A 25,223-nucleotide genomic window follows, 5' to 3' on the forward strand; every position below is an offset into this window, starting at 1 on the left:
TGCATCACTCTCATAAAAAGCCATCAGTGTGAATGACTAGATTCTAAATCTAGTAGTTCACTGCTATGATATAGCAATGGTGGATCATCCAACTTGTTAACCACTGTTGCTATACCATAAAGTAATTCCAAACTACTTAGGCTGGGCTCTCTGAGAGCCTGTTAGAGCAGCTAGGAAAAACAGGGACTGTGACTTCTGGAGGAGAGGCAATTCTCAGGAGTGTGGGTATAATTCTAAATATCATCGTCAGATCAGGTAGTTATTGGCCGGGTTAGAGTAGGTCCTAAGGCCCTCTGACTCCATCCTGGTGTACAACTACTTAAGACTCCCCTCCCCCTTTGATAATATTGGTTATTTTCAATTCTACTTCATTTTCTTCCTTGCTTTCCGGTTTTAAAAAAGAAAACACGGTCTTCCTATTTCCTCCATTTTTTTTTTTATGATTTGTTGGGCTTTTTTGTGCATTTCATTTTAAAATTCTTTCCAGGCCTGGCTTTGATGCTGGTTATCTGATGTTTCCCCATTTTTCCATTCACCTTGGACTTGAAATGTTGTCTTTCATAAAAGTTTGGATTCTCATCAGTTGTATTCTAATTTTTTTTCATTAAATACATAAACAGAATGCAAATGGAGACGGTTGTCTTCGGGGGTTATTTGCTCACTTCGGAGATCTTTGAGTGCCACTCTTATCTATTGTATTTGGTGTGCTGCATCTTTAAATTTCTTGTGGGTTCCTAGTCCTTACTTAAGCTTGATCATTTATATTTATCAACATTATGCAGCTTAACCACCATACATATTAAATTATTGAGGCGCTATTTTCAGTCATTTTATAAATTGATTGTGCCAATTTAGAAGATGACCGACCTTCTTAGGGTTGGCGTGCCTCTGCATAAAGAGGAGCAGTTAAGCCTCAACTATTCAACCTGTGCTTTTAAACTCCAGTTACAAATTACTTGCAGAACCTGAGAAGACTGAAATGAGGTCGTTGCTTACCTTGTGGGCAAGGGATGTGATGTAACATGTAATGCCTTTTGTGTTGGAAAGACTTTAGTTGTATGGGGTTAATCCTGTTATGGGCCGTATGAACCTTGCAGAACCTGAGAAGACTGAAATGAGGTCGTTGCTTACCTTGTGGGCAAGGGATGTGATGTAACATGTAATGCCTTTTGTGTTGGAAAGACTTTAGTTGTATGGGGTTAATCCTGTTATGGGCCGTATGAACATCAATGGAAATACTGCCCCCAAGATATTCTCAGAAGCTTGACCTTAAACGGCTTGTTCTGTGTACTTCTGCCATATGACTTTGGCAAATACTGCTAATACTTTTGCCTTTCTACACCTGCTGACTGCTGCTTGCCTGCATGTAAAGTGGGTGAACCAAGTATGCAACCAACACCAGCAGTCTTTTTAATTCACTATCGAGATTAAGTTCAGTGCTTAACACATGGAACTTGCACACACTACTTACTGCTGCAGGATAGCATTGTTTAGTTTTTTGCTGACCGAAAGAAGAGAACAATGACTAGCTCACCTAATATCCATTGCTGACCAATTTCAGGGAGGTATTGTCACCCTGTACTGTTTTCCTACTTTCTGATGAGCTTCTTTCTTGGCATATATTCATCCGTCAATTGCCCCTACTCTGCACCTAGGTCGGTCTCTGCATATTATAGATGACCATCAAGCTCCACATTGTCGCAAATAGATGGACTCTACTTGGCCTTGCCATACGCCATCCAGAACCCTCGCCATAGTCTCACTTCAGTGTTCAAAACCTTAAAATCCTACAAACCACAACAGCGCTCTTTTTGTGAAGTGGGGTGGTAGTACTATCCTCTTTCTCTCTCCCTCCCCCAGTTTGCTCCATTTTAAGACTAGCCAGAAGTATTTTGTGGAGGGGAAACATGATCATTATGGTGGTCTGTTATAGTATGGGGCTGAAGTTTACCCTGTTACAGATTTCCTCTATGGCAGTGTTCTCCAAAGTAGGTCATAGAGGGCCGAATCCTTGGAAGATTTTTACGATAACTACATTTATCTAAATGGGGATATGCTCAAAATCTGGCTTTGATCCGGCCGTGCAAGATAGACTTTGGAGAACCCTGCTCTATAGTCATCTTTTCAACATTGAAATAGATGCATCTGTTTCTTTGTGCTTTTTGTTTCAAACGGAGTCCAGTTTTATCAAATTAAATAGCAATTGAAAAGGCATGCCATTTCTGTCCCCCGCTGTTGGATTCTACAGTCGCTAAGTGGAAAATCAGCCTTCTCTTGTAAATTAATTATTTTACACCTCCATTTTGAATCCACATCCTTCCACACTTATTAATTTATTTCACAGATTTTCATAGGGCATATCGTCTAAGGAGTACCTAGGCTATGCAATTAAATAATGTGACACTAGGTCTACATAAAACTGAATATGCATAGAAACCATGCTCTTGACAAGGTTTAATATAACTGGTTCTGGCGGTGAGGAAGAGGAATAGCGTGGGAGAAGGGAGTAAGATGGAGAGAAAGGAAGATTTGCAGATGGAATTGTAGACTGGTAGCAGGAAGGGGGGAAGAAGGTAAATTCTGGTAGAGGGTCTAGGGATGAGAGTGGGGAAGTTGGGAATATTGATTACTTGATCGACAAATCAGACAGTGGCATGATTAGATCGAGCTGCTGGAGTAAGTGGGTCAGGTATAGCTTGAACAAGTGAATATTTTATAGTCATTGGAAGTCGGGTTGGGACTGCTGTGATGTCTGTGGCCAAGGAGTTCTAGAAGGATGAGTCTGGTCTGGAGAAGGAATGATGTAGATTGTGAAAGGTTCTGAATAATGGTGCTTCTAGGAGATAGTTTTCTTTGCTTCCCAAGTTCCTCAAACCACCTCATGTCTTGAGAAGATGGGTCAAGTAGGATGTGGCTTTTGCATGGATTGCTTTGAAGGCTAAGAATCCCTGCTTGAATTTGATTCTGGCCTCGATAGGGAGACAATGCAGATCCACGCGCATTGTGTAGATGTACTTGAGTTTTTGTGGCGAGGAGAGTATCCTGGGTTGTTCATGTAAAATGGGTTTTAGAGGGTCCAGCCATATTTAGTGGCCCCAGTAAAAACCGAATTGCCAAAGTCTAATTTAAATACCATCAAACATGTGCAGCCATTTTCAAGTGATCAAACTGTAAGCTTAGTTTAGTTTCTTTAGCCTTTGTAGCTGGAAATTAGCGCTTTGAGCAATTATGATAATGTGTTGAACCATGGTTTATGAAGAGTCTATCATTATTCTCAATAATCAGACCATTAGTGACAAGTATGGGGTTGAAATCCGAAACTGCGTTAAAGAATCCAGGATGAAAGTGTTTTTTGTTTTTTTTGTTTGTTTTTCTGGTGGGGGGGGGGGTGAGAGATAAAATGATTACGGTCTTTTTAGGAATGAGAGTGATAAAGTTGATATTCATCCAGGTTTGACTATTGAGTAAAGTTATTCTGAAGGGGCGGATGTCATTCAGAGTTGAGGTTTTCAGGTAGATTTCGGTGTTGTCAGGATACTGGTGAATGGAGTTTTGAGGGACTGATTCACAAAGGTATGCTTACACTTTAGTGCCATTACGTCTGCAGAGTCTCTGCACTTTTGTATGAGACTTCTCACATAAAAAGGTAGCCAGTCATAAATACTGATAGTAAAATTGCTTTCTGAATTGCACAAAATCGTAAACTTACACTAAATCTTAAGTTTCCCTCTGTGATGACTCCGGCCTGGTGTCTTAGCAGATTTTGGCCAATGGTTCAGCATAATGGCTGAAGAGCGTAGGGGATACACTGGATCCTTATGAGACTCCACAAACAATAGGCGAAGGTTCAGAGACCCTGTTATTGATTTTTTACAATTTGAAAGCGTTTGGAGAGGAAGGAGGTAAACTATTTGAGGACGTAGTCTTTGAATCCAAAGCATTGTTTCAGTAGGATGAGTAATGAGGAGTGTGTTAAAGTCTGTGGTTAAATCCAGTAAGAGAAACGGGCAGGATTGAATTTCATGCAGTATACAGTTGATGCCATCCAAGATTTGTAATGAGGCTGTTTCAGTTCTATAACCAGCTCTAAAGTATGTTGTTGGACTGTTAGTTTTTCTTACTTATGAATTCTGCGAGTTGAAGGGAGATGTATTTTTCAATGGTCTTTCTAAGCTGGTGGAGGTTTGAGATTGGTATGTAATATTCAGGAAAGATGGGATCCATGTTGATTGTTTTGAGAACTGGTGAGATCTGATTGCTTTTGAGGGAATCGGGGAAGACGTCATTATAGTATGTGGGGAGAACATGGTTCTTTACCAGGCAGGGGACGTTCTTTTGAGAAATGGTTTTAGAAGTATTCCCCTTGTTTGTTGATTTGATAGTGATTGGAATCTGGAATGCCAGGGGGAGGTTGGCGAGTGTAACCGAGATTTTGATGTTGAAAAAATTCACTTGATCAAAAAGAAATTGTGTTCTTGTGGAACAAATATCTGCCTGGGCCTTAATTTACAAAAATGTTTAATGTAATGTTAATATATGGAAAAACATCTGTACTGTTCCAAATATAGGTTTCCCTCCCTACATCATTTCTTCTGGAGTTCTGTGATCGTTTCTCATTTGAACCCACACGCAATGGCTTTCTATTTACAGCACCCCATGTTCCAGATGGCCCTTTTACTTATATAACGTGCTGTAAAGCACTACACTTCTTCTTATTGCTAGGTTCGTACTGTATTAAATTCCTGAAATAATTAAATTAATAAATCATTTTATTTGTGTTGCATTAGAAGCTCATCAACTATTTTTTAATATGTTGTCTTTTTATCTGGCAGGTTAAGATAATGGCTGCTTTACGAAGTTATAAGAGTCTTTTCCTATGCAGTATTGTTTCTGCCCTCTGGCTCTTGGTTTCGACTGAACAACATGTGCATCCTGAGGTGCTAGAAGGGAATCGCGTGAATACCCGATTCGACAAAAATATGGTTCAGGATAAAGAGTAAGTTGCATTTTCTATGCTTAATTGCTAGATCCTTTCCCTGTTCACGTCGTCCTCCGTTCGATGTCAAAATATATTGTACACTTTGTATTTTTAGGTCTCGCCTACAGCCCTCTTTAGATGTACACAGCAGGTCTTTTGACAATAAATAATACCAATACTTTGAGCAGGGTTTGGGGGCCCGTCCTCGTTATCTTAAGAAGTTTTTCTCAATTTAATTTTCTTGTTTCTCATTTGCTGCCTTTCTTTTCTCTTCATGTCTGATCCTCCCAAGGAGCATAGCTGCTTCATATTGCTCCTGATGGAATAATTCCACTTCTACATTGAGGGAACTACTTGTTTCTTTTTTTTCCTGCACTCCATGAGAGTGCATATGTATTTTTCTCTTTCACCCCAACATCCTCCATTGTTCTGCCACCCCTCCCTTGCCCGTCTTTTGCTTTTCACCAGCCTCCCTCCAACAGTTCCTCAGTTGCTCTACCAACCCCATCCTACTTTTCTGGAGATTTAATTTTAGTCTCTGCCCCAACACCACCTTCCAGATGGCTGTACGTTTGTTTCTTGGAGGTGAAATTAGGTTCCTACTGTCAGAGTGGGGCCATGGAGCTGAACGTGTAGAGGTGAATTGGGTATAAACCAGAAAGGCATGTGTGTCAAAACCGAGCCAGAGAGAATAGTGAGTCTTTTGGACAGGGGTTCAGGGACTCCTCAGCGAATTTGCTCTGATATACAGGATTTTGTTGGAGGGTGGTAGAAGGTAGTGTGAAACTGGCTAATATATTAAGGAGTAGTTCGAAAAAGAGGGTTTTGATGGTGTGAGTGTAGATTCGGTAAATTGGATCAAAGGATTTTTAACAAGTACGAGTGCATTGAGAGTTCCATTTTAGAGTAGCTGATGCATGTTGAACGTTGATTGAATAGAGTGGGAAGTAGGCTTTATTTTTCCCCTGACTGAAATCCTCAAGGAGGAAGGACAAATAAGGGGGGAACATCAAGTTCTACACGGAGAGTACTTGGGGCAAAGGAGGAAGATGCAGTACTTGGCTTTTCCTTCTCTTCACATTGCAGTAGTTATCAGTGCTTTCTGGAGCAACAGTGGCAAGGTCCATAGAAGTTAATCTGTTTCGGATGTCAAAACCTCTGCACACTGAGTAAATGGATGCAGGCAGCATAGCCTACCCAGGTTTTAGAGATGGTAAGGAATAAGTTTGTCTTTTATGTGTGGTGAGTGTTCTGTCTATTGCAAGCCTCTCCTCATGAAGAGATTGTCCTTTGATTTTTTTTTTTTTGGGGGGGGAAACCTTTATTGCAGCATTCTTAAAATAGAAGTATGGGCCTACAACCGCAGGGGCCGGCCGCTAAACAGAAGTAAAACTCAATTTATCACGATACTACACAGCTCTTCAGCCGACAACCCTGAGGTCCGGCAGCGATTCATGATGGATCTTGTATTGAAACGCATTGATAGATCACAGGATATAGTAAAGCTCTTCTTTTTTATATTATTTAAAGGAGCGGATCAGGTGCCATACAATCTAACAATAGGATACGGGGCACAGGCCAAGAAAACAGGATATGCATGTAGAAACAGCCATTCGTGGAACTCAGGCGTTAATGCTTATAAATCAGAATAAACAACAAGACAATATACATTTTCATGAACGCCAGTTCTCAGGGCCCGCCCACCCAGAAGTTCGACTAACGTAAGAAGCATGGGCACTGATTTCAGATCACAAGGAAATCAAAGTAAAGCACAGACCATACTGATCCTAAAGTAATATAGGGAAGGAAGAAAAAGGCCATAGAAAAAAAAAGGGAAGATAACCCCCCACCCTGCACCCCTGCCGATGGCTATAGCCTAACCCCACTAGCAGCGTGCCTGTCGCCCCATTAACCTAAACCCTAAAGGAAGGAAGGAAGAAGAAGAAGAATGGAGGAGGGCATAGTCATACGATGTTCCCAGCACCTTGGCTCCCCCGCCAAAAACAGACACCCCCTGCCACAAAGGACGGATGTAAAGCTACTCTTTCAAAAGACAATAGGGTGCACCGTGATACACCGCCCAGCCTCTATAATTAAACCGTTACCGTTCAAGCATCCATAACAATTGTTCCAAACCATCCCAATTCAATTGACTCAACCTTGACCCTTTCGTATCAGCACACGAACCCTCCCTAGCGAAATCCGTGAGCACACAAACAAGTCATAGATGAGAGGGAAAGCATGGAAAGTCAATCCATTACCCCATGTGGCTAGTAATTCCACGAGAACTTCAAGCGCGGAAAGTTTCCCTCTCCTAGCTGGACTGTCCCGATGTTTCTTGCCCCGGGATCGTAAAATATCCAGAAAAGGAGGATAAAACCACAAGATGAGAAAAGAGTTTAAAATACAGGTTTATATCCATTCGATACCTCCAAGGTCCATGGTGATGAAAGGTACGGTGACACACTCATGGTCTCGGGGACACCATCTTCCAGGGCGCCATCCGTTGGTTTCGATATTAGCATCCCTACTCGTTCTCTCAAGGGGTCCTCGCACGAAGTCAAAATGGCCGCGGCTTGAGTGGCTATTGTTTGCTAGTTCAACCGTGGGGCAGGGTCCGGTACTTTGAACAGAATCCCAGTCAGACTTGCATCCATTTTAGTCATAGACACATCCACTTGCGAGTGAAACGCCCAGAGTTCTGCCAATATTGATCTCAGCGTTAGCCCAGACGCCGTTCGATCCATGGTATCAAGTTCGGTAGCAGTCCCAATCGACTCCCCGGGTGAATCTGGCATTTTCGGGGGGGACGAGCAGGATAATGAGGGCAAGTGTGGACGGCGACCCGTCGTTATCCACAGCCGGGTGAGCCCGGCGCAGCACCGCAGTCTGGGGTCCCGACCCGCCGAACCCCGGCAGGAATCTATACCGGGTCCGCAGGCCGGGATCCCCACCCACAATCAGCAGCAGCAGGTCACCTCTCTCTCAACGCTGGGCAGGGAAAACAATCGCCACCAAATTCGGGCGTAGACAAAGTCTCCACTATGATTGACCGGACCCTGCCATGGTCTCTCAGCCGATGTTGTTGCACTGCAAACTGACCGTGCAGTTACTCGAGGCCCCGGCTTCACCGCCACGATCTTTAACTCGGTGTAAGTTCATGAAATCAACCGATAAAAAGTTGGGGATTTCACCATCGGAATGAGGAACACTTCATCCAAGCAGAGGCTGGGCGTGAGATCAGGATATCGTACAGGATCTTGTGGCAGAGTACGGAGGTCGGCGGAGCCGGGAACCTAAGCAGCCATCTTGTTTGCCGTCGTAGCTCCTCCTGTCCTTTGATTCTTGAGGGTTTCTTGAATGTGGAAACCGGTGATGACTTGTACTGAAGATAGTTTCTGACAACTTTTTCAAGGGAACAGAGGGAGCGATCGGATCCTTATATATGGCATTGTTTGACTACAAGACAAGGTGGGGGCTTTTCTGTAGCCAAGGAGACAAGCAAATCTGAAGAAGGTGGCAACAAGTATGGATTGGCTGACAGCATGGTTGTTTTATGGCAGTGCGGCGCTGACCGTGTACTGTTCACTCAATATTGTGTGATGGTACAACGGTTGCTCAATATTGTATGTGGGTACAGTTCACTCATTATTGCCTGTGGAAGTAGTGTACTGCCGTTCATCTCAGTATGATGGGACACTGGTCACTAAGTACTGTTGTGATACACTCTTCATTAAAGATCGTCAAAGGGGTATGGCAACCGTTGTAGGCCATGGGCCCACATACTAAGGAAATTATAACCCAGATGCTGTTTGGCCGGTGCTGGAACTGGCCACGAGCACATGCACGCAGACTCTTTTTATTGGCAGGCTAGACTGTGTCCAGCAGGACACAACATACCTCCCAAATTTTATTAAAACAATAAAACAAAAGTCCAAACGGCGGGGAGGAATGAAAAACAACTAAAACAAATTACGTCTCACATCTTTGGGAGGCAATCCGTAAGACAGCGGTGGACCGGGGCAGCTGGGAGCACCAGGCATCTCGGCACGTCTTCATAATTTAACCAGGAACCTGTGGACACGACCGCAGTGCTGATAAAGTTCAGATCCCTTTGCATCACATTAGTGGGTGACAGTCCACCTATGTGATGTTGATCACCAGCGTGCTCTCGCTGTGATGCGGTTGGTGATTTACAGTACAAACTTAGTACATCAGGAGAGTTGGTGGAGTCCAGTGTGTATGCTTGACAATGGTGTTGCTTGATCCACTAAAGACTGTCTTGGTGTGCTGTGACCTGTGGAAATCCCTGTTACGTGGCCTGGCTATCTCCTGTAATTCATTGATGGGGCAAAGTCAAGTCCATCTCTCGTGCTTGGGGAGGCCCCTTGGTTGAGTTGCCACGGACTTCCTGTGTGCTGCACTGGGGCTGCATATGTGCCTGCGTCTGGACAGCTGTAAGACCACCTCGGAGCCACTACCTAGTCACTTGTGCAACGTCAGGGGTGGATGTGTCCTGGTCAGAAAATGCTCTTGCTACCCGGATCAGGATACAAACCAAGTAAGCAGATGGTCACTGGTTTTTCAGATTGTCACTGGGGCATTTTGTATGTTTGTACTGTAGCGGTGCAGGACTCCAGTCTTGTGCCCTGATTCTCCAGGGGTGGTGGTGATGCACATCGCAATGATGAAGTGGTAGACTACCTGTACGACAGGTGGTGATGACTTGCATGAGGTGAGGGTGTCTGGAGGGACTTCGCAGCCACATAGCTCGTTGCATATTGGGTGCAGCTCTTCTTTGACATGTGCATTTACAAGCAGGGATGTCGTTTTTCCAAGCAGCCAGTCCCAGGTGGTTGGATGTCCACACTGTCTATCATGGGGCAAGATGCACTGTTCGGGCATGCAGGTGGTTTATGTTTGGTACTTCTGCTGAACTGTCTCCCGTGATGTCACTGCACCCCGGTGGCAGCTGGTGTTAGTAGGTGCACTTGGGTAGTGCTATGAGTCATTGGTCTTGTCTCCTTGTTAAATTCTCCTGCACACCTGTGGATATTCATTCTTCAGTGTGACAAGATTGTCACACTCCTTTCTCTTCTGTCCTTTTAATTTCTTCTTCACGACATGGCAGTGTATCACGCTTTCCTCTTTCTCTGTTCTTGTTCGCAGAATTATGTGACCTCCATCCACATGTCTTCTTTGCACTGCTGCGAAGTGGTCACAGGCCACGTGTTGTCAGCTCTTCTCACTAGGACCTCCTGCCAGCTCCCTCATGTCAGTTTGACTGAGAATCTTTTAACTTCACAGACCTCTTACAGTTCCGATCTTGTCTGTAGGACTGGGTGTCTTCTCAGGTGCGTCAGCCATTTCATGGATGGCAGTAGAGGTAGGTGTGGTTTGATGGATCCGGTCTGCAGTCTCTTCCATGCCTTTCTTCACCGAGACAAGGTATTCCAGGTGGAACTCTTGATCGCTGTGGGAGACGAGTCTCCTTCCATTTGCGTTGGTGGCAGCTTGCCACACGAGGATGTGCGACTTTCCTCATGCCTGTAATGGGCCGATGTTGACGCAGTCTTAGGGCAACTCCCCAAATAGTCTTTCGCCCCCTGTGGGGAAGTGCTAGTGCAGTTAGGGTGTAGATGCTGTCCTTCTAGGATTCGGACCACAAGGAGCCCCTCCTCTGGCATTACTTCAGTGCTTCACTTTGTAGATATCAGGCAACCTTCCTTCCGCCTCCACTTTGCTCTATGGCATTGTGCTTGTGGCTCTGGACCGAGCTATTATTATTATTATTATAGATTTTATAGAGCGCGTAGTCACCCGGAGGTATCCCAGTGCTAAAGATCCCTATCTCTTCAGGTCGGTGGGACAAAGGGGGAAGGGGAGGGAGGGGCTAATGTGGTGCTGGGCCCGGCCTCTGTTCGCGTGCACTGGGTAGGGTTGGTCACTCCATGTAACATTCTCCTTTCTAACCTAACTGTGGCTATTCACTGATGGGGTGGCTGGCTGGCAAAGTTTTCTTCGTGCAGCCATTCATTGTCTATGCGCCCAAGTGAGTAAACGCTGAGTCTGTCTCGTACATTGCACATGGTTGCCGCTCCTCTCCTGAGCTATCTGCCACTGAAGACCGTGAGGTGCTGTTCCACCACTGTGGAGCACTAATATTCCCTCTTGTCTCTAGGGAGTACTAGTGGTGCTCATGCATAGTCTATTCCAGGGGGCCATGTTCTGGCACTCTGTCTACCTGTTATCACTCTTGCTGTGGCTTGCTACTAAAGGCCATGCAGTACTTTCCTTCTTTGCCGGGCTGTATGTGGCGGCAGCCGGTCTCCGCTAGAGGGTGGGGGGGACGTGCAATGCTCCATTTGCACTGATTTTGGCCTGCAGGTACATGGGTCTGGCAGGGAGAACTGTGCAACCCTTCTCTTTAGGCTGGTCTCAGCGTGCGGTAGCAGCTGCTATTTTGGCTGTTTGTGGCGATGTCACAGGATCCTGCAGGCTCTTAGTGATCAGGGCAGCAGGGAAGCTTTGTAGACAGCACATGTGCAATTGTGGCCATTTATTTGCAGACTGTATGCTGTATTCTGCAGCTGTATTCTGGTGCAGTAGCTCAGTCAGCCTGTAGAAAGCACTGCAGCCACTCTTGTCAATGCTGTGGTAGCTGAGACGAAGAGCTCTCCCTGTCTTCCTCCTTGCCAGTCAGGTCTTTGGGTTAAAGCATTCCTCCCAATCCCCCTAGGCCTCTTCTTGAGTGATAGTGCACCTCAAGCAGTCCTGCAGGCCAGTGTGGTGTGTGTGCTAAGTAGCATATAGTGTTGCTGTGGACGCCTACCACACCAGGGCAAGAGGCCTGCAACCAGGTAAAGTGCAGAGTACGGGCAAGAGGAACAGGCTGTCAGCATGAAGGAATGAATGTCCACTCACACGCAGGTAGGAACACAGTGCCGGTTTTCAACAAAGTGCCGTGCGATGGGCGGTGTCCGTTTAAAAAAAATATTATTGCACCGTTGACGCTCCTGCTGAGAGCCACGTCCTCACAGCACTCAGGCCGGTGTCAATGCATCCAGTGACCGCTTTGGGGTGTTGCTGCCACCTCTGCCATGGCAGCTCTCCTCAACTCCGGGGCATCCCGGCAGTCTTCTTCGCTGCTTCAGTTGAGATTGTGGGGGATCTTCTGGCTATTAATGCTGGGCTGCTTTGCCAATTGAATAAATGTTTGCTCCGTCGGGGCTTGCCTCGTGAATTTCTACTGTCACAGTCGACATTGCCGATGTGGTGTGAAAGGCAAACGCTAGAGGCGCTGTAGCTGCTTCATGAAAGTCGCGGCAGTCTCTTCGATGCTGTGGACAATGCAGTGCTGTATGTGCTAGTGCGGGGCTATACACGGCACTAAAAGGAGGCACAAGTCCCTTCCCCTGCTGGAGTGGAGTCTCAAGCGATCGCAACAGATAGTGCAGACTGCGGAGAAGGTAGGTCTGCTGGCTTTGTCCTGTTTGGACAGTGGACTGCGGGAGCCACTCCCACTAGCTCTTCAATGCAGCCGACCGGCTTGGGGCTCCCAAACTTATCGGCCTTACTGTGGGGGAGACTGGCAGTTTTCAGTGGGGCTAGCTGAAGCTGCAGCACCTCACCACCTTCCACGAGGCCACGCGGCTTATGTTCTGGGAAGCTCTAACGGCTTTGTTGGTGACTTGGCCTCATCTTGAGGTGACTGGTGCATCAACCATCACAGTACTGCTGATAGCAGTACATGGGCTTCTGCGCGCTGTTGGAGCGGCATCGGGCCATGATTTCTTTTGGTGGCCAGATCGGCCTACTGCTTCTCTGCCCACAGGCAGGTGAGATACTACACATTCGCTGTTTCCATCAGAGGCAAGGTAACAGGGACACTTCTTCTTAGGGCAGGGTTGCAGGGAGTTCCGTAGGGCCTTGTCTTTCTGCCCAGCTTTGCCTTCTCATGCCGACAAGTCTGTCCAGTCATACTGGCATGTGGGCAGCACTACACCAGCTTCTTTACACTGCTCGCCTTATCAGGAGCTTGCAGCTCCTCTCTTCTCCGGCCGCGACAGGTGGCGGCAGACTGGAGCTGCCACAGGCACACTGCTAGGCATGGGCATAGCATGACATGGGCCAGAGCATACCTTGATAAGCGCGTCCTCATAGGCTTACTGCCGGTGGCGCTGCTGCTCGCTGTCCCATGCTACCTGTCTCGCACCGTCACTCAGTAGGCAGACGGCAGCAAATACAGGTTTCGCTTTCCTTTTAGCAAGGAAAAGATCTGGCCACCTACTTCTGGGGTTAGAATGGCTCTCTGGGTGGCCATGGACATGCCCTGCCAAGGCTGGGTTGCCTTTGTGTTCGCAGCAGATGCGTGGGCGCCTTATTTGTCTCAACATCCGACCCACCCACCCCATCCCCCTGACAAATGGAAAGACTGCTGCCAGCCGGCACTCGTGGTCAGACCCGCTCGTCGCCATTGATGTGTTGTGTAAGTCTGGGTGGAGTTCTGCTATGCGGAACTCCGCGAAGTGGACAAACAAATCAATTGCTAACATTAATTAATTGGTCAACCAGCAAGTGATTTTATTGGCTACCCTAGGCATAGGGGGATTTAATGGCTGCTCTACTTGAACTTAGAATTCCATAGCTCCCAACTACCCAAGGAAATTTTTTGGCTTCCCTGCCACTTGTGGTTTTTGTTAGCCATTCAAGGGATTCACTGGCTCCCTGTAGCAAAATTCATCTTTCCTTCATGGTCACCACAGACTTTGTTTTTGGCATTTCCTGGCCCTTTTGTTTATAGAGCTTTACTGACTTTAGGACTGTGTGCACTTTGCCATTGCTGAACAGTAGTAAAATGTCTGTGCTTCCCCTCTAAATCATGTGCTCTACATTAGAACTCCCTATTCGATCTATTTGTCTTCTCTAGAAGTAAATAGCTTTTAAATGATGCCATAGATGCACCTATGGCATCGAAAGGGACTGTGGTATGTGGGTTGCAGTGTGTATTTGTACCACCCACATATGACAAAAATCTATTTCTATTGAAATGAAAATCTATTTCTGCCAGTAGCATCACTCTAATTTGGCTATGTGGCAATTTTAAATGCGCTTAAGTGATGTGTGGCAAGGAAGAATGCCTTTGCCTTATAGAAAAGCCTAATGTATGTATTCATTATCACCCCTAAAATTGCCTTGTTAACCCACTTGGCAGGGTGTTCACATATAAAAGTACTTTTAGCACTGCTCCCTTTTACTTTGCGGTGCCATGGAGGGTTTGTCCTATTCATTTCCTGAACCCTCTTAGACAGCTGGTTCCTAGTCCTAGTAGGAGCAAAAACAGTCCTGCTCCTATCACACTCCTAAAGCTGGAATCCACATCTTTGGTTGGGAGAGAAAACAATTCTGGTTCAGAGGATAGTGGCTTGCCTCTTGGTCCAAGAAAGGCCAATGGATGTTACCTGATGAACTCTTAGTGGGGATTAGCCATCTGGGAGTGGTATGAACAGTTTGCAGAATAAAGGGCAGCTTTAGCACTACATTTGAGATACTTATTCTTTGAGAGCTTATTCTATTCATTTCTAGGACCCACCTAGAAAAGCTCAAGTCGCAATAGAAGGAACACCAATTTTGATCCTGTCAGGTAGGGGGTTGGCTAAGAAGCTGAAGATAGCCCTGCAGCTGGGTCCAGCAATCTTGAACAGGGAATCCTAGGAAATTTTACAGAAGGCAATGAGAAAGTGCTTCAGTAGGGAGTGGGGCCTATAGGAAAATGTTTGAATTGGGCTCTAGCATTTCTCCAGTCACTGGCTAGTGCGCAAGATAAATCTGGTACCCCCTACTACCATCCCCTAAGAACAGCCCTGGTTCTGGAAAGACACAATCTGAAAATGGTCTTGCAGGAAGAAGAATCTTAACCCCCGATTCTTGAGGGCTGCTGGATGAAAGACTCACACAGGGACACAAAGACCCCTGAATTCTGCTGGCATGCAGGATTTGTGACTGGTCTCCAAGGGTAAAGTGGTTGGCCTCTTGTGTCAGGGAGACAAAAAAGTAGAAGCACACGATGTAAAAAAAAAAAAGAGAGTTCCTCTGGCCAGGGAAAATTGGAAAACTTATAAATCCTAGGTCGGCTTGCAATGATTCACATATGGTGTGGTAAAACGTATACAAACATATAAGGGCAAAAACACAATAGTCAAGATTAATGCATTTATTTATTCAAGACTTTCATAAAATCTGGATAGTACAAAAGGTGTTGCATACTAATTCACACCCACACTCCAGTCGTATTTACATTCGCACTCAATTGAACCATATAATAAAAACAAAGCAAGGTTCACAAACTAGTACATGGAAAAATATTTAAAGAGAAATACTGCATATGGTGCCTAAATATTTGCGATGCAAAAATTTTACATGAGGACTAATGATATATAACAAGTAGCATTGTTTAATCAAGAAAACACAAATGATGGCTCAACAATGAAATTTCTTTCGTCATAGATGAGCATTTCGGCACTGAGTGCTTTCTTGAGGAATGGCACTGGTACCTGTAAATATATTAACTAGGTTGTCCCTAAAAAGAATATAACGTACATTAGGCGAAACATTTACAATGTTGTCTCGATAGGCCAACTAAGAAAAAATGAAAAATTGAGAATAAAGAAAGAAAGACGACCAGCTGTAGACCCAAATATTTCCTGAAAAGTTGATGAATGAAGAGACTTTTGATAATTATTAATTCACTAAAAGTATACCCCAAAACTTGATACCATGTGTAAAATGAAAAAAGTACCCTGCAACTAAACTATTGAAGAGGCAAAAATAAAATTGTACTGATGTGTGCCTCCAAAGGCCTTTGGAGAAAAGTTCAGAATCTGATAGTTTAAATGGGAAGATGCCAGAAGCCTTTAAAGAAAAGTACAGATTCTGAATATTTGAAATCTAAAGATGGCTGTAATGAATGAAAGCAAAATGCATAAACATAAATGGAGTGCAATTGCCTAGTCATGTAGGCAGTAAGAGCCCAGCATGGGTAGATGAAAAGAGGGGAAAAACTGGCTATTATTGATAAAGGGAAGCTGTTAATTCAGTTACTCTGTCATTAAATGAACAAAGTAGCCACGTAAATAGATGTATGTGGGCTAGGATGTTACCTCTGTTAGGTGACGACTACATACATCTGTATCGAGGAATAAGTAAAGCAAGACCTCTGTAGAACGACCATCCAAGCTGTAGAAGAATGCACAGCAACCACAATTCATGCAAGTAGAGGAGCTAATGCCCTCGGGATACCTAGCAGAATTAAAAAATGTTGTCACCGAGGTTACCTGTAAGGATAAAAAGCCAAACTGAAAAGAGCAGGCATGGATCGACTCACCAATTGTACAATGGGTAGGTGAATATAAGTTCAGATGCCAAAAAATGGTTAAAAGACGCAGTTGGAAAGAATCTGCAACAAGGAATGTACAGAGTCTATATTTTATATTCTATAGCGTCCATCAAAGTCAAAGTCGGGACGGATGCGTCATCTGTTAAAATGGGTATGATTTTCAGTTTCATTGTGTTGTGCTGTTTATTTTAAAATTGTTGATACTGCCTGAACTAAGCATGCATTTCTCTGGGACTGCTTACTGATTGTGTCATAGCTACCATGGTTTGAGTAGTGATTCTCTCAGGATTGCATTTTGACCTAACAAGTAGGTTTATTGAGTTTGTAGAGATGCCCTCACCCAAATTAATATCTTATTTTTGAGACGTCCATCAACCCAAGGGATCCATTGAAGAGCTAATTAAAAGGATAGTCAAACAGATGTTGGTGCTACAGAACCTTTCAGAAATGATTAAATAGATTAAGATTTTCTATGTTTTTAATTGAATTATCTGCCACTCTTACAGAAAATGGAGTACACAAGTCGATGCATCCTGAACAGTTAAACCCTATCTTGAGGCCTGTTGTGCGTGATGTTCCGTTCTCAAAAGGCGCATAACTCCAGCCATAACAAGTCAAAGATTTTTGATAGAAATTTGATGATGATTGTAATCTAATACAAGACGTTGAGTGGGTGTTAGTTATATGCAGTCAGAAACCAAGACCCAGAGCCACACCAAATCTATGCACCTGGTAACATAAATGACTGGAAACGTTGGTGGAAATAACCTAAGCCAAAATCTCACTGCAGTCAGAGACACAGGGCCAAGCTTTTCTTGGGTGCAGCCAGATATTGTGAGGTAAGCAGACCTGGTTTTTGCTAGACATATGGTATACTTTGAATAGTAGTCCTACGTGTGCAAACATTAAGTCAGCTAGCATTTCATTTCATTAAAGACTACCATCGCAAAATTTGGGGACATTATTTAGCAGAATCAAGCTTGAACTCATTGCGGCATTGAAGTTGTTTCTTTTGAGGCGTCATGTAATAGTGGTTTACTGCATTAAGCATTCCTGATGAAGCCCTCCACCTATTTGAAAACACCCATATGGATATGGATAGTTCTGTTATTTTGTTTTATTTTTTTGTGTTTTTATTTTACTTTCACAGCTGTTTTCCCTGAAGCTGCAGGCTTTGCTCTGTGGCTCCTCCATGCGTGAGGGAGCAGGAGTCTCTACACAACTCCATTCTCCTTTAATAAGGTTTTCTTTTAATAATAGTTCCTGGTGTAAAATCAACCAGTGCCTCACAATTCCCAAATGCAATTCTGGACCAAAAGAAACATCTAAAACGACAACCCGTTAAGACTCTGAAGTTGAAATAAACAGAGTTTTCAGCCTGGAAACAGGCTATGACTGTAATGATATTGAAATGGGCTCTGATGAAGAGGCAGTGTCACTGCGGACACCAGAAGTGGAAGCAGTCCATTTTTTTTCTCATACTGAGGAGAACCCGAATAACAACGTGGCCACCAAGATTTCTTTCGACGCAACACCACTGATTTCACTAAATACCTGTTCATATTAGCTGCTGATTTCCAGCGATTTATAATTAATTGGACAAAGTATAGGTATCCCACTTGCTAGTCTAATTGGGTGAAGGGAAGTCATCCATGTCCATGTATTTCAGAGAATGTGAGAAAGCAGATTATTAGCTGCAGTGGATGGTAGCCCATACATGTAATAATATCACTAGTCTTGTTAGGTCCAGTAAAGATTTCATCATTCAAAGCTCATCTCAACCCCTGGTAGCTATGGCACAGAGTAGACCGACTTAATTTCGGAAAATGTACAAAACGTTTAGAAATATCAAAGTAGATAAAAAGTTGAAAACAACAAAATAAAAATCCCACTCCAATATGTAAAGTATTTTAACAAACAAAGAGGCCCCAAAACAACAAACATCCAATAAAGCTATGAATTGATATGAATTTCCCAAATTTTAAATAAAAATAGCATCAAAAAGTACAATGTGCCAACTGCGGGCAATTTGTCTAGACCGAGATGATTGAAACTGTTCAGGCAAATCACGATCGAGCGTGGGTCGGATACCAGATTTGTCCTGGTAGGAAAGTTCATCTCCTTGACAGCCTTCAAAGAAAACAGTCAGTGCAGTGCGCTAGCTTCTTGTCAAGTTTCTGGGTGAGCCAAATTCTGAAATCGTGGTGACATTTCTAAAAGATATTTTCATGTGCACAGGATTCCCGGAAATACTAGTTTCGGATAGTGGAGTGGAATTTGTGTCGGCTGACGTAGAAGACTTTTTAAGCGCTAGCAGCATCAAGTATTTTGAAAGTTCTTTATCACCCACAAAACAGTGGGCTTGTTGAGCGCTTGAATTGTGTTTTAGTGGAATTTGTACAATGGGCTGTGTCCTGTGAATGTGTGATTAGTGTAGCGGTTCAAAAGATGTTATGGTTTTACAGGACCCTAAAACATTCATTTTCAGGTGTATCGCCGTTCGAGTCACCTAAAGGTTAAAATTCAGTGACTCAATTTAGTCCTACTTGGATGTCAAGATTGTTGAGGAAACAAATATCTGCCCATAGGTTGTTATTGTAAGATCTAACATTATTACTGCTCAGCTAAAAATAAAAATTTACTACGGTCTTAAGGAAAGTGTGAAGGAGAACCCCATTGTTGGAGACCAAGTAAGTATAAAGAAACCTGGATTTGTCAAGAATGGTGACCCAAACTTTTCTGATCCAGTTGTAATGGATAAAGTTTGTGGAGGTTCTGTAAGGGTAGTAGGGCAGGAGTGTTAGAATGTAGAAAAAGTAACTAAAGTTCCTGCCAATCAAAAACATTGGTCTCCCGCTGATATTTGGAGGCAAAGTGAAAGCAGAAGCAAAAAGTCATCCTTTTTGAATTGCGGTATACCGTCCATGACTCGCAACCTGTGCTCAGGAGTATAACCTGCCACAAGGTGCCTTTGAGGTGTTGATAATGTGCATTCCATAAGTATAGCAGCAGGTGATAAGGTTAATGTAGTGGAACCTTGCGTTGTTGTGTTAGTATTTATTCAGGCGCGTGCTTTAATTATTATGTTTTGTTTTTACAGATGCAGTGCTTCCAAATGTTACGTGTATTTCTTATTAATGCGTCATAATATCTTCTTAATGTATATAACCTAGTATAAAGTAAGATATGAAAAAGAAGAAAACTCATGTAGTGTTCTTAAAACACGTCTTAAACTCCTGTCTTAACCAAGGTTTCATAATGGGAGTATTAGGTTGTAGGGATCATACTGCAGAATGTTGGGGAAAATACTCAGTTGGAGCTCTCTCTGCCTGCGATCAGCCTTGGGTGACTAACCGTTGTGTGGAGATATTTGAATAAACTGCGATGTTTATACATATCAGTGTGCCATAGTCTCACTATAGACTGCTTACCACTCCGCCGCCGCACATTTTAAGTGCAGTGTTTCTTTTTCAGTGGGCTACGTCTTTTTTTTTTTTCCATGTGTGGTGATTCGAGGGTACATGATTCATTTGGCTTAGGGCAAATATCTTTGGGCGCAAATTTTACGTGCGAAATATGTAGGGAAGATACTGCTCTCACAGAAAAGTTTGCAGTGCATACTTCTGATTTCTAGTATGTACGCCAAATTAATAGAATCTTGGCTTAATGTTCTTTTAAATGTAATCATCGACAGAACGAATACAGAAGATTCTCTAATTGGATCGTGCAGTAATCGCATTTCTGTTTCTTATTCCGACGATGTCCATTAGCAGCTCTCTAGCCCCATCTTGTGGCGATAAAATACTACTACTTTGTATTGTATGCAGTTTTATCGTGTTACAAACATTACAACGAGCTAAATTAAACATTTCGCATGCTATAATTGTATGTATAAATGTATATGGCGTACAGTTGCTTGACACATTTGGCATAATGCTCATCTGAGAGATAACACATTAAGTAAAATGTTCATAAAAGGGAGAACGACAATAAATAAGGCGTGCTAGTTGCTTATTAAATGGCCACAATAGGTAGCAGATATGGTAATATAGCTGTAATGTATACCCCAATTATTTTAACAACGACCTGAACCTGATGTCTACACCATCTGGATTACTGTCACCAATGGAAAGCAAGACATCCACATGATATCTTTTTATGGCACTAGCCAAAACGTATTGCCAAATAATTCGGAGTCGGACATTGGCCATCGTGTCTGTATGAGAGGGACCTCTCACCAGGTACCAAACCAAATAGTGGGAGCCATTCAAGCACCGACGCCGGACAGTTTCCTTACAAACGGATGGACTTTCGTACAGGGCCACACTCCACAATCGCGACAATCTAAGGAGCTGTTTATGCATGGGGATGGATTATAAGCCAGTACCAGACCCCATAATGGCCATATAAGACGTGGAGAGTCCCTACTCTGCTTCGATGCAAGGCGTAGGTCTGTACTCAAGCCCCACAATTGCAACCATCCATGCCGATGTTCCAAGCTGGTTAGCTGCCATGCAAGAGTGTGGACTCACATGAATACCAAACCCCATAATGGCAGCCGAATGAGCTAAGGCTTCTATTTTACGTGCTAGTTCTTATCAGGTTTCCTATATGGCTTGTAGAATTTGTCTTTTGGGGACTTGGCAGTTATGATGGTCCCCATATCTGTGTCCCCGGGTGGGTCTTGTTCTGGTGTGGTAGCGACTGCTGCTGATTCATGTGTTTTTAGGGCCAGATATACGACGTATTTTAACATGCGCAAACGTGTTTGCAACCCGTTTGCGCATGCAAAAATACCTAAGGGCCATATACAAACCCTAATTAGCGAGTCGCAATTTATTTGCGACTCGCTAATTAGGATTTGTGACTTGCTATTAGGAAGGGGGGTTTCAAGGGCGTCCCTTCTTAATAGCGAGTCTTGAGCCCTACGTATGACTGTTTTGCAACCGCATTGCGGTTGAAAAACAGTCTCAATTTACCACCTACTTCAAGTAGGTGGTAAAGCACTCGCAAACAGGAAGGGGTCCCCAGATAACCCCTTCCCCTTTATGAATGCATGGGAAAATATTTTTAAGGGCAGGCAGTGGTCCCCGGGACCACAGCCTGCCCTTAAAAAATGAAACAAAAACTTTTTTTTTTTTTGGTAAATGCATCACGTTTTCCTTTAAGGAAAACGGGTTGCATAAAAAAAATAAAAAATGGTTTATTTAAAAGCAGTTCCAGACATGGATATCCGCTGAGCCCAGCAGACCACCATCCTTGGGAGGGCCAGCCATTCCTAATGGGGTCGCAAATTGCGAGTGGCTCATTAATAATCATGAGCCTCGCATTTTGCGACCCCATTGGGAATCGCTAACAGTGTCTCTGACACTGTTGTACATATGCTATTGCGACTCGCAATTTTTTACATTTTGTGAGTCGCCAAAGCAAATGATGGTACATTTCGCCCTTAGTGCACTTTCTATTTGGCCTAGCTTCGATTTTGGGGAGGGAAACATTGTTTCACACTCGCAGTACTCACAGGACCGTTTCCTCTAGCGTAGGTTTGGCCCTTACTCTCCCTCATCATGTGATGATCTTTCTTCAGATTGGGCTAACTGAATTTTTAACCGTTGCCTACATTTAGTTCAAAATGCTGCGGCCTGGGTGATTTTAAAAATAGCCCCTTGTCTGACTGTGTCCCTCCATCTTGAAGAACTGCATTGCCTTCCCATTTGCAAAAAGTCTGGTTTTAAAGCACTGTGCATGTTGCACAGAGTCTTTTATATCTCAGCACCTCCCTAACTTAAGCACCCTCTTTACTTTACCATCCATTCCACACTGGGCGATCGACTAAAGCTAACTTTGTTCTGTTACCTCATGTAAAGAGCGCCCGGATGGGTGGCTGTTCTTTTTATCTGCTAAATGATGGAACTCCTGTAGTGTAGTTCCTATATTCCCAATTGGCTCTGCCCATTGGTATAATATACACAAAAAATTTGACATAGGACTGGGGTCAGTATGTCTCTATCGAGTATACTAAACTTAATTGTGTGTGTGCCAGCTAACTTAGAGGTCACTAGAAACTTTCTCGAATAAACAAGAAGGGATTAGTCTCTGACAACCGCATAAACATGACGACTTTGTTTCCCCTAGAACCGGAACAATATCTTCAGAGTTGTGGAAACAAAAGATAACTATTTCACTCAGTGAATCGTACATGCTTCGTTTCTACAGAGTTGCAGAGAAATAGAGAGACGGGCGTTTCAATAAAAGAGTTTATAGAACAGTCTTATTTCTCATACAAGAGATATGAACTGCTACAATTGTTAGATTGCAAAGTATAATGCATACAGAGTGAACAGTTATATAAAATAATACTGTGATAGCATTGTCTTTTGCTATGACCTATATTAAAATACTCAGTCAGTCAAAATACTTTATTTCAATAAATCAATATCATAAAAAGACAATAGCACTATACAATATTCACATGATCTAAAATACATAATTGATACAGGATAAAATCGAGATTAATTTACACAGTCTATATATTTACAAAAAAGTATACAAATATTTTCCTTTAAAAAATACATGTTAAAATACTGTAAAAAGAGGTCAGTTAGGTAGGACTACATAATCGCATACATTTTACATTTACACATATCAATTTCATACAGTAAACATTCCCTATAGTGTAAACAATATTTAATTTCATCCACTATAAAACCATGTTAAAAGAATTATTGGTCATCTTCCTCTTCTTGATCCAGACAGCCCCCACTAGGAAATTAGCAACATGAAACATAATCCTGGGGGTCTGCAATAGCTGTAAAAACAGGAGTGCTGGCTTTATCTGAGTAAACCCTGCCTCCTTTAGAATAGGGATCAGATATTTTGTCCTTACTGCCGCTTAGTGACCACAGAACATCAAAAATCGCATTGTGTTCTGGGTGGAAAAATTGTCACAAGAACATGGCATTGCATTATCAGGGGTACTCCAGGTTGGAAAATGTCCAAGGTTCAGGTGAATCAAATTAAACCGAAATCGGGTTAAAAGAAATCGATGATAGGCTTGGTTCACAGTAGTTAAATACAATTCAGGGCCTACTTGGGTGCTCATAATAATGCTAGCCCTCACCGTTGGTTTCTGTAATTCCATTTGTTCCCTCTCCAGGCTTAGCAATTCTCCCATCATACCTTTGATCAAGGCGATGTCCTTTGTTGTTATGGACGCCGGGTAAAAAAAGAGCTCTGGTCTCCCTAGCTTAACAAGACTGTCTTTGATGTAAGCTAGCCACAAGATTTTATTTGCTCTGTCTAGCTGCAAACAGTCTTTTAAAATGATGTGGTTAAGGGGGATTTCCTGCTTCAACCAGATCTTCAGCCAAGCTAGACCAGGGGCCACTTTAATCAAATCTGAAATATATCCTACTCCTAATTCAGTGTGGATTATGTAAATTGGAGTGGACTGTGGCACAGAGAGGACAGCTCTTAAAAATGTATTCTCGGTAGTCTGTGTACTGTCCGGAGAACAGTATCCCCAAATTGCACTACCATATGTGGCCACCGCAAGGCATTTTGCTTTATAGATTTTCAATAAAGTTGCTATTGGCCTTGCTCCTAATTTTTTCGAAAAGCCCTGAAGTGCAGAGGATGATCTAGCAAGGGAAATGTTTCTGGTGTTTAACTGTGGACCCCAAGTGCCTCTCTCATCAAAGGTGATCCCCAGGTATGGGAAAGTGGCTACTCTACATAGCTCTTATTTGCCACATGTAAATGTTTTTAGATTCTTATTCTAATTACTCCTGCCCATTATCATGATTTGAGACTTATTTACATTTATCTTTAGGTCCAGAGAACCCATGAAGTCTTCAAAAGCTTCCAGGAGGCGTTGTAAACCAACACCAGTCCGTGAAAGCAAAACGGCATCATCCGCGTATACAAGAACTGGAATTCCGAGTTCTCCTATACACGGGATTTCAAGGGATGCCTCTTAACGCTGGTTCTAGTGCATTTATATAAATGGTAAATAGGAGGGGTGCCAGTATGCACCCCTGCCTAACACCCCAGAGTTAAAGTGACTAGTGCATCGACCCTCCGAGGTTACTCTAACCAATGCTATCAGATCGGTGTGCAAATCCGCTAGGAGATTAACAAGAGCCCTGTCCAGACCCATGTTGATTAGGATTTGCCACAGTTTTGAGCGATTTACGAGGTCAAAAGCAGACGAGAGGTCCATGAACCCCAGGTACATGGACCCCTCCTTGGCCCTAGTGTATTTATCCACCAATAAGTGCAAGTTAAGACCTTGATCTATCGTGCTCCTTTTTGGTCTAAATCCGTACTGAACATTTGATAGGACCCCTTTCTCGTTCAACCAATCATTCAGTTTAGATAAAATTACTCGACCCAATATTTTCATGGACGAATCAATCAGTGAAATGGGTCTGTAACAGGGGGGGTCTTGCCTGTTACCCTTTTTAAAGACTGGAATGATGATAGATTTTTTCCATGAGGCTGGGATGTTGTCATATTTAAGAGCGTTAAAAACATTACGTAAAACTTTAGACCAAAATTTCGGGGCACATTTGAAAACATCCGCCGGTACCCCATCGGGCTCGGTGCTTTGTTTTTCAAAGTCAGTTCTATTGCCCTTTCCACTTCTGCCGCCTCAAAAGTGACGGCAGGGACCTCTACGTTACTGGATTCCACTACTATTGCCTCAAGAATTACAACAGGGGCCTCTTCGCTGCTAGTTTCTGAATATATTTGTCTGAAATGTTGGATCCAACCCTCGTCTGGGATGTTTGCCTCAAGGGGGGTATTCTCATCACCCGAAAATAATGGCTGATTTATGATTTTCCAAAA

At 43.4% G+C, this 25,223-nt stretch overlaps 1 protein-coding gene across 2 annotated transcripts in view; it reads left to right on the plus strand.

Annotated features, from left to right (window-relative positions):
* MCFD2 (multiple coagulation factor deficiency 2, ER cargo receptor complex subunit) overlaps positions 1-25,223 on the plus strand; it is a 109,687-nt gene that overhangs the window by 33,193 nt on the left and 51,271 nt on the right. For both annotated transcript variants that reach the window (XM_086927775.1, XM_086927776.1), the window contains exon 2: positions 4,833-4,996. In XM_086927775.1, the coding sequence (XP_086783901.1) occupies positions 4,842-4,996 (155 nt within the window). In that variant the 5' untranslated portion in view covers positions 4,833-4,841. The remainder of the gene's footprint in view (positions 1-4,832; positions 4,997-25,223) is intronic.

This window comes from Lissotriton vulgaris, chromosome 6, assembly GCF_964263255.1.
Source record: "Lissotriton vulgaris chromosome 6, aLisVul1.2, whole genome shotgun sequence".
Taxonomy (NCBI): Eukaryota; Metazoa; Chordata; class Amphibia; order Caudata; family Salamandridae; genus Lissotriton; species Lissotriton vulgaris.